We start from the raw sequence: 19,448 nt of genomic DNA, 5'->3' as shown, positions 1-19,448 counted from the left end.
TCCAATGGAAAAGAATAGTCTTTTCAACAAGTGGTGCTGGAACAAGTGGATATCCACACGCAAAAGAATGAAGTTGGACACTATTCCATACCATACATGAAAATTCACTCAGAATGGATCATAACCCTAAGTGTAAGCACTAAAACTATACAACTCTTAGAAGAAAACAGAAGTCTTTATGGCCTTAAATTGGGCAATGGTTTCTTAGACATGACACCAAAAACAAAGATACCAAAGAAAAAACAGACAAATTTTACGTCAAAATTTACAACTTACGTACATCAGAACAATACCAAGAAAGTGAAAAGACATCCCACAGAATAGGAGAAAATATTTCCAAATCATATACTTGGTAAGAGATTATATATTCTGAATCAAGTATATACAACAAACTCTTAACAATTCAATATTAAAAAGACAACCCAATTTAAACATGGTCAAAGGATCTGGACATTTCTCCAAAGATGACACACCAATGGCCAATAAGCACATTTTTAAATGTTCTACATTGTTAGCCATTAGGACAATGCAAATCAAACGCACAGGAGCTATCACGACACACCACTAGGATGGCTATGAGCTGTAACAAGCGCTGCCAAGGATGTGGAGAAGCTGGAAAGCTCGTGCACTAACAGGAATGTAAAACGGTGCAGTCGCTTTTGAAAACAGTCTGGTAGTGCCTCAAAATATTAAACACAGTTACCATATGACCCTGCAATTCCACTCCTAGATATGTACCCCAGAGAAATGAACATACATCCACATACAAAAAACAATACACAAATGATCACAGCAGCCAAAAAATGGAAACAACCTAAATACCTATCATCTGATGAATGGATAAATAAAATGACATAAAAATCAATAAAAACAAATGAAGTACTGATACATGCCACAAATAGTTGACCCTTGAAAACACTGTTGAGTGAAAGAAAGCAGATACAAAAAAGCACATATCATATGGTGATCTTATTATAAATGTCCAAAATAGGCAAATCTTGCAACAGAAAGTAAATGGTTACCTAGGATTAGAGGGGAAGGGGAAATGGAATGTGAAGTGACTGCTAAAGGGTGCAGAGTCTTTCAGAAGTGGGAGGAACAAAAATATTCTAAAATTAGAATTTGGTAATGGCTGTGCAACTCTATGACTACACTAAAAACACTGAATTGTACACTTAAATGAGTGTATGGTATACTAATTATATCTCAATAAAGCTGTTAAAATACATAAATAAATTTTTGTGATTTTTTTTTTCTCCTAAGATGGGAGAAAACATGTTATTATGATACGACTGATCCTGTAGGGAAAAAAAAAACTAATGATGTACGAGGGGGCAATTTAGTAAAGTTCTTAAGGTGAGAAGGCACAGAATCTAGTGAAAAACTAGAGGGAATGCCTTTAGATACAAGTGCAGGGAGTTCATACAACGAACAGGCAAGAAAGCAGAGTATATGGATATAAATGCAGACGGACAGGTGGGTGTCGTGGTGGGAGTGTGTAGATAGATGTTCTCTACTGACTGCTTTAATTTTCTCAGTGAAATAAGAAAGGTCATCAGCTGAGAACGAGGATAGGGGAAGAGGTTTTAAAGATGAGGAGAGAGGAAAAAGAAAATGGATAATTAAATAACTAGAATATTCAGTACAATTCAGAGCTGCTCACGAGCTGAAAATGAAACCCTTCGGCATGGTTTCTCCAGCTACATTTAGCTCCTACGGTATAGGCAGAGAACAGTTGTATTTAACCACCTCTTGGGTTTTAGCCAAGGGATTATGTGAAAGTTAGAGGGAGAGGGGAAGCCAAGGGAATCGAGGGTGTATGCAAGAGAGTGATTACAATGACTGAATGTGGAATTTAAACTGAGAGGAGGAGACAAGAGGTAGATAAAGGGCAGTGGCAGAGTAGGATCAACAAACTAGAGGTCCTGGTGGAGTTTAAAGATGTGTTGAAATTGAGAAACTAGAGGAATGACTAAAAAGATACATGAAATTAAGATTAGGGAAGAATTAAGTAAGTGACTATTATGTAATAAGTCCAGGCTATGACAATGGGAGTAACTGACTTGAGATAAAACGGAAGGCAAAAATCAATGGAAGAAATCACTAAGAAGCATGCAGTTGGGAAGACCACTACCAGGAATTCAAAATAGGAGCAGTGTTAGAAAGAGTAACAGTGAACCAAGAACTGAAATTAAGAAATTTTTAAAAAGAGAAATGAGTGGTAAGAATTCAGAGATCACAGCCACAAGGAGTGGTGATACCCAAATATAATCTGATGATACGAGATTCAAAGTGGGGATTCTTTTAGACAAGAAGGCGGAAGGGTGTCTGGAAGCAGCAGTAAAAAACAAGTAAGCTATCTACCCCACCTTTAAGGAAAGAGAAAGGCACAGAATAAGGAATGTGCAGAGCATCATGAGGATTAATCCAGGAGATTAGAAGTACCCTGGTTTCTGAGGCTTCTTATAGATACTGACATAAACAGAAATCAAGGGCATAACGAGATCAGTCCTGATAAACTTAGACCAGCCAGGTGTGAGGGTAGGAAGAGACAGGTGTTCTGAGGGCTCCACTTTGGCCCTTTTAAATGGGTGTGAAGACATACAGAGTAACACATTCTTAATCCTAATGAGCCATCCTATTCCAGTGTGGTGTGCAGACCCCAAGGTGAACTTCAATGGTTCTCCCCTCCTGGTGCTCACAGAATACCCTCTCGAGTGCATGCAGGCGTGTGACATGTTTCTAATCAACAAAATATGGTGTAAGTGAGGGGATATCATTCCCTTGATTATGTTACATTACATAAGCCTTCATTTTAGCAGACTAGAGTGAGAGACATTCTGCAGACTTGATGAAATAAGTGACCATGTTAGAGAAGGGAAACAAGTGAGCATGTTAGAGAAAGGTAAGGAACTATGCGGCCTCTAGGAACTGTGGATGGCATCTATGGCCTGAGGGGCGTCTCCGGCTTAAAGCCAGCAAAAAGCCAGGGCCCAAAGTCATACAATCACAAGAATATTAATTCTGTCAACAACCTTAATGCGCTTAGAGGCAGATTCTGCCCCAGTCAAGCCTCTGGATGAGAATGCAGCCCAGATAACACCTTGCTCACAGCCTTGTGAAACAAACCCTAAGCAAATGACCCAGTTAAGCTGTGCCCAGACACCTGATCCATAGAAATAGTGAAATAATGTGTTTTTTTCAAAATGCTAAGTTTGTAGTAATTTGTTACACAGCAATAGAAAATTAATACATCTAGTATGAGAGGTTCATCTTGACCTACTGAAGGAGGTGAGGATAACCTAGGGAAGCCCGGTACTATGAGCACACAGTCTCTCTTGACTCCATTCAATGACTGATAAAAGGCCTAGGGGAGACGGTCTCAACAGGTTTGGGTGTTGAGTCAGTAGATGACTTCAAGTAGAGCAAATAGCACATTAGAGGATAAGACTAAAAAGATAATCTAGAGGAAAGTATGAGGTGTGATAAAAAAATACAGTAAATGCTGCTGCTAAGTGCCATCCAACGGAAAGGCGGGGATCCTCAATATGGGAAGCAGCACGTCAAACCTTAGTAACAGTGTGTAACTAGTTTCAACTTGTTCGGTGCAGTCAGTTGGGTGTGAGCTATGGTTGAGAGAAGGTGTGTTTTAAAGTGTGTCGTAAATCATGGTTCACGAACAATGCATTAACATGAAATGGGCAAATGGTTTAACCCTCCATCGTGACAACGCACTGTGTCACACATCGCTTCTGGTACACACATTATGGTGTGTCCTCTTCTATCTTATTCACCAGATCTGACACCATGGGACTTCTGGCTCTTCCCCAAAGTCAAAATGAGGTAAACGTTTTGAATCAATTCAGGACATTGAGGCAGCCATGACAGTGCAACTAAAGACACTCACGAAAAGACTTCCAGAATTGCTTCAAAAAGTGGCAACAATGATGGGATAAGTGTATTCGAAGAGAGGGGGAGGATTTTGAGGGGGATTAATGGCAATGTGTCTTGTACTGTAATACATTTTTTTAAGTATTCACCGTAGTTTTTGATAACACCTCGTACTTTCTGGTCAATTTTTCTGTAAACATAAAACTGCTCTAAAAAATAAAGTCTATTTAAAAATTAAAATTAAAGTAAAAAGTCTGAGGTCAAATCATGGAGGGTCCCACATTATCACACTACTAAGTAGGCAATGCATAATCAATGTCCACATATCTAAGGAGAGCTGACCTAATCTGACCTCTACTTTAGAAAAATAATTCTAGTCACAGTGCAAAAAAGGTAAATAAATAGGCCAGTGTATTATTTCAAAGAGTACCTGGATTAGAACAGGTTAGGAGGAATGAAAAGGACAGGTAATATCTCCTGCAAGTATATGTGACAGGATGTGGCAACTGATTAGATGTAAAAATAGGAAGTTGTTTGAGCCAAATAGGACTCAGGTATTTCTAGCCAATGACACTAAGAGGACAGAGGCAATAGTTACCATTAATTGAGACTAGAAACTAAGAAGATTGATTCCAGAAAGGACAGATAATGAGCTCCAAGAAAGACAAGACAGTAAGAAACAAAGGAGAAAGGAAAAGATAAAAAAAGAAATGCACAGCAAGAAAAAATAAAGACAGGTACAGTACAGAAAATGCTTTTACAGTATTAGAGATAGGTAAACTACTAAATACTATATCCAGTCAATCCCTAGAGCTAAAAGTTTTATCCATTTTCAAAAGAGAAACTGATAGTAGAAATTATTTCACTCAACATTTTCCTCTCTGCCTCTATTGCTACCCATTTTTTAAAAATGCCCAAATAGATTAGATAGTTTGTCTAAAGTTACCAACTAATTAGTGGCAGGGCCTAGATTATAATCCAGGTCTCCTGACTCGGTCTACTCCATGTCCTGATTATCTTAGTTAGAAGCAGTTCTTACTTACATAAATCACTGATTTATGTCCCTTATGGTCAGAAATGACCACATGGACAAACCAGTACTTGGGATTGTCACTTGGTTCTTCTTTCTGCCAGAAGGTACAGACCTTACTATACATATGACTGAAATAGTTCTTCTGTATATATGACAGAAATCTTATATGGCAACAACTAGCAGAACAGAAAAGGAACCAGGCAGCCGATTCCTGAAGAAAAAATTATGACAGTAAGTTAAGACCCTGAGAAATATCACTAAGGATTTATATTGGCAGTGCCACACTTCACACACACACACACACAGATATCTCTAGCCCTATACTTCAATACCCACCAGAAGAAATCCTGTCCGAAGCCATGAATCCCATCACCCACAGCTGCAACTAGTGAAAATCAAACTAGGTATTTTCAACTGTACCTAATTTAAAAAGGGAAACATGCTCCATAAATACATAACAATTCTCAAAGATGAACTAATTCTAGTAATTTATGCATTAAATTTTAGAGGGTAGGCCGGGGAACCTACCTACCATGCTTGACATAATTTCAGTGGGAAAACACATTTTGAAACAAAATTTTCAAACAAAAAATGTTGAAACACATTTTTTCAAACAAAAAAATGTTGAAACACATTTGAAAAAAAAAAAATTATTTCATAACTCAAGACCACCCTTCATTTTAATAGCACATCTCAATTCAGATGCATATTTCAAGCGCTCAGTAGCCTTCCATTAGACTGCAACAGACTTAGTCTATACTATAAGGTGGCTTGTGACAATTTCTGTCTCTGAATTTATAATATAGTGTGATTAATATGTAAATTATTAAGATTATTCAAATATTTAATTGTTGTCTTCCTTAAATACCCTGAAGTGTCCATTCAAACAAAACTAAATATAAAAGGAAACTTAATTTAAAAAAGAGAAAAAGAACAAGACAGGAACTTTCTATATCTTAGCAAGGTTATATACACTTATTCTGATGAAGGATCTTGTACTTGACCTCAAGTAATTCATCACACCCTTATGCAACAATCCAAAAGCTTCATTTTCACAAATATTTTTCTAAGACAAATATGAATACCACCAATCAACTAAAATAATATTTGGACCAAGTCCTAATATATCACTTAAATCAATTATCCAAGTACATCTAATCTTTTTTGGAAAACAGTCACAGTCATTTAAAAAAGGGCAAATTTCTCAAACCATACGTGTAACAAGAGTTTTTAACTTTTTTTATTATTTCAACTGTGCTTTTTATCATGTAAAAACTTCATAGAAAATGCTAAGTACTCTCATAACCATTTTCCTGGTTCTAACACTGTATCGGTGTTTCATTGTAAAGTAACTTGTCATTATTTATTGCCTTGCTACCTACTTAAGACTACTTTCGGAAAACTTTTCCTTGACTGTAAGGTCTCAACATTTAGGACCATAATTTACATTTTTACATTTTATTTTTCCTGGATATAACTTATTTATGTAACTTTTTAAAAATCTCAACTAGGTGAGAAATTTTTCATATACCAGGACTATATCCTCTATTCTTTAGGCATCTATCTGTAAAGATAGCACTAGCAAATGAAAAAGGCAAATGTTTTACAGAAAACAGATGAGTAGTAAACCAGTTCTGCCACTTAGAAGCTGGATGATCTGTCTCATACTCTTTATCAGTAAAATGAAATTTAAAAATATCCATTTTGAATGTTGGTTTAAGAATTCAGTAAGATAATGTAGATAAAGCACATGGCAAGAAGTAGACAACTTGATCAAGAATACTATTACTGATAAGGAAAAGCTAAAGCTGTTACCCTCAAAACGTTAATTAAACGTATTTCTTCCTAGTAAAATCTTCTAAAAAAAATACATGAAAACTTTGTTTTTTACCAGTAAACTTTAAAAAGTCTTGTTGCTATCTTTGCCCCCCAGATGAAATTGCCATTTTAACATGTCAAAACTGTTCTACTTATTGGCCATTTCACATGGTTCAATCTGAAATTTACTGGCTCAATAAACACTTCAATGATTCCCAGCCTGGGTTGCAGTTGCTACACATAGCAAAGGGTGTTAAATAAGGGCTTGAAAATAACAAAGTGAAATTTAAAAGTTCATTCTTATTTTAATGCTTTTACTTTGTACAAAGCTCTTCTGAAAAATAAAAAGCTAATATAATACATCTTGAAGAAATTTCCAAGCGAAAACTACATCTTTTTGAACTATTTTCTAGGCCATGGAAAACATACATTAGGAAAAGGCGATCAAGTAAGGATCATTATACTGATATGTACATCCAAGCATATAACTGAAGAACTTTAATATCTTTAAGAGGATGACATTTCAAGAACTAGCTATGTTTAAAATTAGGGACCTCATGAGTATGATATTTAAGCTAAAGACTCAAACACAGGACCCAAAATTATTTGCCAGAGAAATTTTGAGGGAGAATCCTCAACAGAAGCTACCTCAATAGTTCTCAAAACTGATTCATAATAAAATCATCAAAAGGGCTAAAACAAAAACAAAACAAAACAAAAAAGTACCCTAGCTATAGAGATTAGGATCCTAACGGATAGTGTAATAAAGCTCTGCTGGTGCTTCTAATACACATTCAGGGTAGAGAAACCCTGTCCTTTAAAATTTTTTTCCTCATACTCCTATATTTTATAAATCAAGACTAAATTTTGAAGGAAAAGAAGATGTTCCTAGGACAGGTCAGGTTGCAGAGGTTCTAATAGAGCAGAAGGCTGATACTATTCAGAATAACCTAATTCAGATGACAATCATTCAAATATTCACGGTACAGTTCCATACATAGGTCTCCTCTCATTGTAAGAAAACATCACCCCACATTACCCTAAAGCCAACATGCATACCTAACAACATTTCCCTCTCCTATTTAAAGTACTGCAGTAAGATTTACATATTAGAGGAATTATTAGCAATTTAACTTGTAGAATATAAAAGAAAATTTGCAGTATTTCACTAGAACTTTCAAGGTAATTTTCAATTACTACTCATATTCCTTCCTGTTTAGAAAAATAAAAACTTGCTAAATTCTAAATAAAATATTAGTAGCTTGTTTTACATAAGTTTAACCAATCAACTAAAAAAGAAACCATAATTGATACACAATTCCTATTTAATTTCCTTTTTAACATTAAAAGTAGTCCAAGTAAGTCTTACTGTTCTAGAATCCGAGAATGGATTATATTCATCAAGTCCTGGTGGAACATTTCTTGTCACTTGTGTGACTGATGGGTCCTGGAATAAAATTTGAAGGAGAAAAAAAGATTACTTATCCTTTAAGATACAATTTTAATATTTACAAAGTATTTGCTTTATCTGTACTTTTGGTCACCCAACAAAGCCAGTAGAGGAAAAATAAAGAAGATTATCAGATTTACTCAGTCCCATTCTAACAAAATTGAAATTTAAATCCACAGCCCTTGTACCTTTAAAGAAAAACAAAAATAAAAACTGGGTTAGATGCAAATCAGCAGCTATATAAAGACTGAAAGTAGAGAAAGTAGACCCCGCCCCCCCACCCCCCCTTAATAGCTGTGGAACTGATTGCACAAGAGCATCTTAACAAATCTTGGGGAAACCCACCATCTTTTCCTTTGGACTCCACAAAGAGTTCATGTTCCCCTTTTTTATATCTTCAGTTTTCCTTACTGCAGGTTAAAGTACACCACAAATCAATGTCATGTACAGGCAACAACTAGAGCATTCCACATTAAGTAACTCGTACTTGTTTTATTCTACTCCAGTATGTCCACTGATTGTAGTCTATTTTCCCACACGATCCTGGACTGTCTCCCCTTTCCCAAGTATATTACCACACTATCCCAGCTTCTCAAATTTGTTAATATTAGGCCTTCATATAAATAACTAAATCACAAAACCCTAGATACTCATTCTATTTCTTTGATTGTAAAACACAAACATAATGAACATCTCAACAAAATCAACTATATAATCATTGGGAAAATGGGAAAAGCATTTGCAAACTGTAATGTAGCCTCATTGTCCTTGACAGGCCTAGTTTCAAACCTTGGCATGCAACACAATCAAAACACAGACTGCTGCACCCCACCCCCAGTGTTTCTCATTCAATAGGCCTGGAGGGATGCCTGAGAATCTGTATTTCTAAGATGCTGCCACTAGTCTGGGGACCACTGCCCTCTTGTCTATACGGTCCCTTCTCCAATCCGTCTTCCTCAACGCAGTCACCAGTTACCTTTCCAAAATGAAGAGCTAATCCTGTCATTTCCCTCCTCCAACCCCTCATCTGTTTCTCATCCATTTCAGATTTTTTAGACGCTCTCCGCTAACTGTAAGATAAAATACAAATTCCTCAAAATGAGATGCAAGGCTCTGGCCCGTCTAGCCTAGCACCTGCCTACCTTTCCAGCCTCATCAACTTCTTCATAACCACCCTCCCCTTGCCAGATCCTTCTGCCTTAACCATATGAAACAGTGACTGTATAAGGAACCTCGAACTCGGCAAAAAGCAAGTAGTAAGGATAAATTAAAAGTACAGCACAAGACAAAAAATAAAGGCTTTAGGTTTGCTCAACAATAAAATGGGAAGGAAGGAATGAAATCGCTCTACTTCCCAGGGTCCCCCTCCCAAGTTTACTAAAAATGTGAGGAACAGGAAGGGCTATGTGCCTCAGGGGGAGAATTAAGAAAACAGCAACATGAATGTTTTAATCAAATTTTTCGAGTTGGCACTGCTGTGGTTAACTTACTTTAGAAGTGGAGACTTAGCAAGTCCAGATGCCAGCTGCAGCCTCAATGCCTACCCCACTACCACTCACAAAACTGGGTGACCGGTGAGTCCTCAGACTCCGTATTTGGCACTGCTGTCTCCAGCAGGAATACTCTTCCAGGCAGGGTCAGGCAGGGTCAGTTTAGCAATCTCCTTCCTTCCTAAAGACTCAATCCAAGGACTACGTCATATGCTAACCAGTGGTCTCCCTGATATCGTCCTGCTACCCGCTCCATCATGCCAGGCTCAGGCCTCCCACAGAGCTTGGTATCTATATCCATTAGCATTTATTTCCCTGCGCCATGATAATCTTCATGCAAGTCTTTTTTCACAAATTAGATTGTGACTTCTTTGAATACAAGAAATAGGTAAAAGATCCTTTTAATTTAGTCAAGCATGCCTGGTAATGCTGTTTCTTGAGTGATTAATACCACCCATAGGGAGGAAAAAATCCAGAGTAATTCTTCAAGACAGTAGCAGCAGTAATAACCAAGAAACACCTCCTTAAAAACGAGCATAAACATGATACCTCAAAAGTGTAAGTGAAAACATGTTTAATCTCACGCATAAAAGGAGAACCACTAGCTAAAAATAAACTAATGTAATAATTTCTTAACTATCAAATTAGCAAAAATAGAAAAGTCTGATATACTCTATTGACAAAGCTGTAAGGAAACAAGGATTCTCATACATTACTAAATGGGAACAGAAACTGTTACAACCTCTATGAAGGGAAAGTTAGTAATAGCTAGCAAAACGGCATCTGCATTTATACTTTGCCCACAATCTCATTTCTGGAAATTTACTCCAAAGATATAATAGCAAAATACTACTTGTAATAGCAAAAGAATAGAAGTAAAAATATGTCTGTCAATAGGAGATGTTTGAATAAACCATGGAACATCTACATGATGCAGCTGAGTCTTACGCAGTTGTAAAATGGCATAAGGAGATATATACACTGCCACGGAGTGAGTGAAAAAATAAGGTGCAGAACAGTGTAAATAAGATGTTACCTTTTATCCAGAAAGGCAGATAAAAATGAGTGTGTTTGTGTTTACTTGTATTTTAAAAAGGGAAAATAATCCAAAAACTATTAAAAATGATTACTTATAGGGAGAGGAAGAGAACAATGAGAAACCATAGGCTTGGAGGCTACACTTTTCTGAATGTTCTATTTTATAGTTTTCTTTTTTTTACTTTGGAACCATGAAAATGGTTTTCATAATTATAGAAGATTAATCCAGAAAGAAAAAAGGAAGGAGGCAAAATGTAGGGTGAGAAAGATGAGTCCTACTTAGCCAACACACATGCCATCAATGTTATTCTCTCAATGCTACAGAAGTACATTGAGTCCAATGGGTCCCAACTCTCATTTTACAAATAAGCGTATTCATTTATCAAGTGTCTTAAAATTCACATTAAATTCTGTTTTTGAAAAATCCTGCATGAGGTCTGCCTTACTTACAAAGAGACCCAGAAAGGAATCATTTTTCCAATTTTTCACTTTTGACTACAATAACTAAAATATACTTGTTTCCTTCTCGATTCTAGAAAAATGCAATAGAGTCTGAAAGTTAACTGGCAATTTGACAAAATCATCATCTCACATCAAATGAGTTCACTTCTAGATCGTCTGGAATTTCTCCTAATGTATTAGGTGACAAAGCAGTAGAGTATGTACAGGATATGCCAAGAATGATTTAGGACAATAAAGAACCGATCTCTGAATTATCACATAGTTAAATTTTCAAATTAGTTTAAATAAATATAAATAGTGTTGAGGAAGCTGTAGTCTCTAAACTAGAAGAAAACAACAAAGCTAAATATTTAATAATGAATCATCTTTAATTCCTATTAATTATCCAGCACTTATATTATTTCCAGTCCTCCCTGGCAGATGATATTGTTTCATTTTTCAGAGGAAAAAAAACTATGGCATGAAAAAGGTCAAGAAAGTTCAAGGTCAATTAGTATATGTCTGAGACAAAATATGAAGCCGTGACTTTCCAATGCCTATATACTCTTTCTATCAGATATACTAAAAATAGAGTTTACCACAATCACAAGTTTATCAAAAGACATTGGTTGAGCTGATTGTTTATTAATGATTCCAAAACTTTGACAGGAAAATATTGTGTTTCCTCTTCAACACAATCAAAATTAAATTCTCAAACTGAGCACACATTGGGATGACCTGAAGGGCTTGTTAAACCCCAATTGTTGAGCTCTACTGTGAATGTACCTTGATGTCTGGGATGGTACCTGAGAATCTGCATTTCTAACAAGGAAAACATTCTTAGTCAAAATAGTCTTATTTTATTGACTAAGGAATATACTAGGCTTCTGTATTTTATTAATGTTCAACAAGCAAGTGAAGACATTCTTTAGAATTTATCCTATTTTGATCAGACTATGCATAAACATTAAAGTTCTATCTTCATGTCATTTAGTTAATCAAAGGTTATTCTGCAAATCCTTTAGTAAGCCACTTAACTTCATAGTCATATTTCATTAAAAACCAAGATGCATTACAAAAATAAATGTCTTTTCAAAAAAACAAAATAAGTAAAAATTTTACATCTAACATAATTAGCTTTTTTATGTCTTTAATCCAAGTTTCTTTACCAAACCCTCTAGGATAGTGCACCTTTCATTGTATTTCAACTGATTACCTCCACCATGCATTAAATTGAACATTACTCAATCACTACCACATATAACTTCACAGGAAGATTCCAACATGCCAGAAAGTACTGTCACCTTCAGCTAGACATGATGAAATTAAATAAACAATTCTTGTGGCTAATCAACCTCAGTCTCCCGCTTATTCATCTCTGTATGTATGTGTGTACACACACACATACACCAACCTCGAGTTAAAGAGTAATCTAATAACATAAAAGTCTACATGGATAACTTTATACAACCAATATTCTTAATCACTTATTACATCTGCTAACACTTAATAGGATGGAGTTTCAAGATTAACACTCAAAACCCTGAATGTTTTAGGTATTTGTTCTATAGTAAAAAGAGTACTAGTCTAGGACTTAGGAATTCTGGGTTCCTGAAAATGACTAGCCTCTGTGACCTTAGGCAAATCACCTACACTCTTAATTTTCTCCTGTGCAAACTAGGGGCAATATGATAGACGATCACCATCATCAGCTGCAGCTCTCAAATGTTATGCTATAGATTGTACGTCTTTATTGTTTGGAAAGCTGACTGCCTGTATTCAAATCCCAGTTCCACTAATGAAAAGCTGTAAACTGAACGAGGCACTTCATATTATTTTACTGTGACTCAGTTACTTCATCAGTAAAATGTATCATATAGCTCATTAGCCACTATATAAAAATGCTTAATACAGTTCCTACACATGGAATATATTCAGTAAATTGATAGCTGAGGCTGTTATCATCATTACCACCAATAACAAGCTAAGGATGGAAAATTTCCCATCAAGATGGCGGAGTAGGAAAACGCTATCCTTGGCTCCTCTCACCACCACATCAAAATTATAGCTGAGCTATAGAACAACCATCATTGAGAAACGCCTCAAGTCTAGCTGAACAGAAGTTCTACAACTAAGGACATAAAGAAGAAGCCACCTCGCGACTGGTGGGAGGGGTGGAGACACTGAACAGGCTGGCCCGACACCTGCGTGTGACCATTAAAAATCAGGCAGTGTATCTCGGCTGCAGAGGTTCCCCTGAAGGAGCCAGGGGTCCCAGCCCCACAACAGGCTCCCCAGCCCAGGGTTGTAGTGCTGGGAAGCGAAGACCCCATAAGCTGTGAAAACCAGTGAAGATTATGGCTGAGTCACCTGGAGGGCTGCTGGAGTCCCAGACATTTCTCTTCAAGGGCCTGCGCATGGACTTACTTGGTGGTGTACTCACTCACTCTGAGCTCCAGTGCTAAGGTATCAACTCAAAAGGTGCCAGGGACATACACGAAGGAACTGATTTGTCAGGTTTCAGGGTGAGGGGGAAAGGTGCATCTTTCTTCTCCCAGAGAGAAGTGCTGGCAGAATCCATTATTTCTTTGTTGAGCCCTTCCCATTTCCAGGCATATAGATGCAGGCAGCTGCCATATCTGAGTCTCCATCAAGCTGGCTTACACAGGTCACCCTGCCCTGGTGATTCCCTGAGACCTTGCCCCTCCCAACTTGTGAACCCACCCAAGCCACTTCCAGTGGATTTTCCATACAAACAGACTATCCTGGCTTCTGCTGCAACCTGTCCTAAAATCTCTCAAAGGTTCACAAACCCCAAACAAGCAGCATCTGGTCTTGGCATGCCTGCACCTCTTGCTAAGCAGCCCCAACCTCAGCACTAGCAGCAGCTGGCCTCGGTTCATGGCTTGCCCTATTTAGGCAGCACCAAGTCCGGTGCCAGTGGCTGCCACCTGCAAATTTCTTTGTGGTTCATGCCAGATGGCCCCCAGCAGGGCACAGGCTGTGGCTGAACTTGGTCTGAAGCAGGGCCCCTCCAGGAGGCTCCAGTATGCCTGGCATCCACCTTCAGACCAGGTCAGAGCACCACCCAGCTTCCTCCATGGGCAACACATCCAAAGGGCAGACTGTGCAATGCACCAGAGCCCTGCTAAAGTGAACCCTGCTCCATAGGGTCATCCCCTGCACAACAGCTCCTCCACTGTAGTCACAGCCAGTCCTCACAACCAAGCAGTCCAAGGGCCAATCCCTCCCACTGACATGCAAAGAGAACCAAGGCTCAACTACAACAGGAGGGCAAACAAAACTCACACAAGGGACACACCTGGAGCTTCCAGCTCAGGTGACCAAAGTGATGGCACCTCTGGCCCCACAGGACCCCTAATACATAAGGCCACTCTATCAAGACCAGATGACATAGCAGATCTACCTAATACACAGAAACAAACCCAGGGAGGCAGCCAAAATGGGGAGACAAAGAAACATGTACCAAAATGAAAGAACAGGACAAAGCTCCAGAAAAAAAGAACTAAACAAAATGGAGACAAGCACTCTACCAGATGCAGAATTCAAAACACTGGTTATAAAGATGCTCAGTGATCTCAGGGAGAAGTTCAACAAAGAGATGGGAAACAAATAGAAAACATAAAAAAGAACCAGTCAGAAATTAAGACTACAATAACTGAAATAAAGAATACATTACAAGGAATCAACATATTAGATGAAGCAGAGGATCAAATCAGTGATTTAGAAGATAATGTAGCAGAAAACACCCAGACAGCAGAAAAACAAGAACCCCCCAAAATGAGGATAGTTTAAGGGGCCTCTGGGACAACATTACGCATACCAACATTTGCATCATAGGGGTACCAAAAGGAGTAAAGAGAGAGCAAAGAATTGATAACCTATTTGAAGAAATAGTAACAAAAAACTTCTCTAAAATGAAACAGACATACAAGCCCAGGAAGCTCAGAGGGTCCCAAACAAGATGAACTGAAACAGGCCCACATCAAGACACATCACAATTAAAATGTCAAAGATTAAAGACAAAGAGAATCTTAAAAGCAGCAAGAGAAAAGCAGTTAGTTACCTACAAGGGAGCTCCCATAAGACTGTCAGCTGATTTCTCAACAGGCCAGAAGGAACTGGCATGAAATATTCAAAGTGATGAAAAGTAAGGACCTACAACCAAGAGTACGCTACCCAGCAAAGTTATCATTTAGAATGGAAAGACAGTTTCCCAGAAGAAAAAACTAAAGGAGTTCATCAACACCAAAACAGTATTACAAGAAATGTTAAAGGAACTTCTTGAAGAAAAAGGGGGGGGGGGGGGGGGGGAGATAAAAAATATGAATAAAATGGCAATAATTACATATCTATCAACAATTACTTTAAATGTAAATGGGTTAAATGCTCCAACCAAAAGACATAGGGTGGCTACATGGATAAGAAAAGAAGACCCTTACACATGCTGCCTACAAGAGACTCACTTCAGATCAAAAGACACACACAGACTAAAAGTAAAGGGATGAAAAGATATTTCATGAAAATGGAAAAAAAAAAGCTGGTGTAGCAACACTTATACCAGATAAAATAGACTTTAAAATACAGGCTATAACAAGAGACAAAGAAGGACCCAGTAATCCCACTTCTGGTACTTATCTGAAGAAACCCAAAACACTAATTTGAAGGGATATTTGTATCCATAAGTTCACTGCAGCATTATTTACAGTAGCCAAATATGGAGGCAACCTGGGTGTCCATCATTGGATGAACGCATAAAGAAGAGGTGGGGGCCAGCCCAGTGGCTCAGGCGGTTCGAGCTCCATGCTCCAAACTCCAAAGGCTGCTGGTTTGATTCCCACAAGGGCCAGTGGGCTCTCAACCACAAAGTTGCCGGTTCAACTCCTCGAGTCCCGCAAGGGATGGTGGGCTGCGACCCCTGCAACTAGCAAAGGCAACTGGACCTGGAGCTGAGCTGTGCCCTCCACAACTAAGACTGAAAGGACAACAACTTGACTTGGAAAAAAATCCTGGAAGTACACACTGTTCCCCAATAAAGTCCTGTTCCCCTTCCCCAATAAAATAAATAAAAAGAAATAAAAAGAAAGAAAGAAAGAAAGAAAGAAAGAAAGAAAGAAAGAAAGAGAGAAAGAAAGAAAAAGAAAGAAGACGTGGTACATACATGTGATGAAATATTACTCAGGCATAAAAAAGAATGAAATCTTGCCATCTGCAACAACATTGAGGAACATAGAGAATACTATGCTGAATGGAGTAAGTCAGACAGAGAAAGACAAATGCCATATGAGTTCATCTATATCTGGAATCTAAACAAGATAAACGAAACAGAAACAAACTCATAGATACAGAGAATATTTTAATGGTTGTCAGCTGGGAGGAAGGTTGGGGGAGTGGGCGAAAAAGAGCAAGGGATTAAGAAGTACAAATTGGTAATTACAAAATATTCAGGGGGATGTAAATTATAGCATAAGGAATATAGTCAGTAATATTGTAATAACTATGTATGGTGTCAGATGGGTACTAGACTTATCAGGGTGATCACAATATAAATGTCTAATCACTATGTTGTGCATCTGAAACTAACATAATGTGTCAACTGTCATTGAAAAATAAAAATAAAAATTATTTAGAAAAACAAGCTAAGGTTGAAACAAAATAGCTGTTAATGATTGAGCTATTAAGAAAGTACAGCACATCTTATGCGATGAATAGGCCAAAAACACTCAGAGCCACCTAATGAGGAAAGCAACCAGAAGCAGTTCTTAGTCCAACCTTTATATGTCATGCGACCCTATTACCTCTGCTATATGTGGAAGAATGAGGAACTGGCATCTGTGCCAAAGGCAGACATTTTTAGAACTGGACATAATAAAGCCTGACAGACACCAATAGAAGTGACTAATTGGATAATGAGTAATCAATCCAATTAGACCCCATTTCTTCAACTGCTTGACTATGAGACAAAGACTGGTAGCAGAAGAACTTGACACTAGGCACAGTAGAAAGACAAACAGATGCTAAGTCGTAAGACAGTGGCCAGAAAAGGGAGAAGGAAATTCAATTACTAGAGTTGCTGATGAATCACCAAAGCAAAAACAGGGCCTACAGGGTTACTGCTATCCTAGTTAGGAAGAAATGACTTGGTAAAACAGGAGTTTTCCCAGTGTGCTGCAGATCCTCAGAAGAGCCTAGAGGAGGAGAAGGAGGAAGCATATGAGCAGGTACAAGACAGAAAAGAAGGTGACAGAGATCAACCCCCTAACTTTCACTTGAATCAATTTTTATGTTTTATACGTATTGATTTCAGAGGAAAATGCCTTCCACTGCTTGGTGGGAGGGAGATGAAAGGCAGAAGGGTATGAACTGAGGAAACAACTTGTTAGCTCCCAGAGACTGTTTCATTACAATCAGAGATTCACCGTGTTGGGTTTCCTTCCCTCCCACAAGAATCCTTACAATAAACCTCCATCACCTGACGTAACCTGAGCCTTAAACCAGAAAAGGTAAAACCACTATTCTTTGTCATTTTGTATTCATTAAAACTCTGTAAAAACAGTTTATTGCCATTAACTATATTTAAATAAAATCTGCTGTGAGAGAAAGATTTTAGTAAGTATGGACATGTTACTGCGCCCTAGTATATATACTGATCCCCAGCACACTTACTGATCCAAAAGTGCTATTAAATCGCTGCTTAATTTAACTCTAGTTTCACCTTCTCCTTTCACTTCCCCTTCCAATTTAAAAAAGGAGGACAATACAAATATAACTCTAGTCTTTAATTTATCCTTTATTTTTCTCAGTGTTTGATAGTCCCTACAGTTCAAAAGCGTAAGCCAACTTGATAAAACGTAGCTGGGGAAAAAAATTTTCTCCATATCTAAATTGCATCTCTTCCCACGTTTCCTGAGGATTACCCTGTCAGTTAGTCCTCTCTATGTTCAAGTTCATCCTCTCAACAGGATGCCTCACACCTACATTTCAAGACTCGGTCATCTTTAAAACACACAGGAGAAAAGAAAAACAAAAACATTCCTTCAACCATAGATCGCCCTCGAGCTACTTTCAGCCCCTTCTCTCACTCTTCTTTCTGTCCACTTCTCCATCTTTCCCTCCCCTCCTCCACCCGATTAAGCTGCTAGTATTTCTCATATGTAAACTGCCTTTTTACTGGTCTCCTTCCCATCTTTTGACCCTTTCCCCAATCTACACGATGAACCAGAATGAGCTTCGCAAAATACAAAACAGCTCATGTCACACCTGCAGATTTGATTAATGTGAGGAGAACAAATGTATATTAAGTTTGGTTTATGCTCTCAATAATCAAAGAGCATATTTTAGGCCTTTGAAAATTTCCAAAAATTTGGGAATAGACAATGAGTAACTGGTGAAATCATTTATAGGATAGGAATTGCAAAGATGGGTAACCTCTCACCATCTACATAAGTGACTGCTAAGGAAGGAGGACAAACGTGACACCAGAAGTATTCACATTCTTTTATTACACACAGCTTACAGTGCAAAACCCACCTACTGTTGGAATAATACACTTTATTCGTCTAGACTTGTCCTATATAATATGGTCGCTCTTGAAATTTAGTCCAAATTGAAATATGCTGAAAGCATATGCGTAAAACACACAATGTTTCCAATTTGAAAGATTTAGCAGAAAACAATGTAAAATACATCAATAATATTTATGTTGATTATGTGTTGGTAAGATATTTTGATTTGGGAAGTTAAATAAAACATATTACTGAAATTAATTTCACCTATTTTTTTTCCATATGGCTACTAGAAAATTTTAAAATACATATGTAGCATAAAGTATATTTTTACTGGACAATACTGATGTAGGCATTACAATTTTTTTCAAAACCGGCTTATATTATTATTTCATTTTCATCCACTTGAGCAAATTCAGTTGTATTAGCAAAAAGGAAAACAACAAACTCAGACAAAGGTAAATTTCCACTAAGATTTTCAAAATTACAAAAGATGGTAAGAGATCTGATCAGAAGCTTCCCAATCCAATGTTTTCACATAACATAGCAGCAGACTTTCACCACACTTTTACACTTTCCTCACACATTTTCACGATACCTAAAGATAATAATTTGAACATTAAAAGATGTAGAAGAAAATGCATATTTACAATTCTATCAAGGATATCTACGGGAAATTGAAGGCTAAAGCAAAGACAGACTGAAGGAGAGAAAGAATTCACCTAGTTTAGCATAATACTAGACTCTTTAATTATCTCAAT

The 19,448-nt window shown here is 37.5% G+C and overlaps 1 protein-coding gene across 1 annotated transcript in view; it reads right to left on the bottom strand.

Moving 5' to 3' along the window:
• SCAMP1 (secretory carrier membrane protein 1) overlaps positions 1-19,448 on the bottom strand; it is an 84,919-nt gene that overhangs the window by 51,569 nt on the left and 13,902 nt on the right. The window contains exon 2 of the mRNA XM_019728169.3: positions 8,112-8,189. Within this exon, the coding sequence (XP_019583728.1) occupies positions 8,112-8,189 (78 nt within the window). The remainder of the gene's footprint in view (positions 1-8,111; positions 8,190-19,448) is intronic.

The sequence above is a fragment of the Rhinolophus sinicus genome, chromosome 3 (genome assembly GCF_057876585.1).
Source record: "Rhinolophus sinicus isolate RSI-liver-muscle chromosome 3, RSI-T2T, whole genome shotgun sequence".
Lineage (NCBI taxonomy): Eukaryota > Metazoa > Chordata > Mammalia > Chiroptera > Rhinolophidae > Rhinolophus > Rhinolophus sinicus.
Note: the sequence above shows the minus strand (reverse complement) of the source record. Positions and strands in the feature narration are given on the sequence as shown.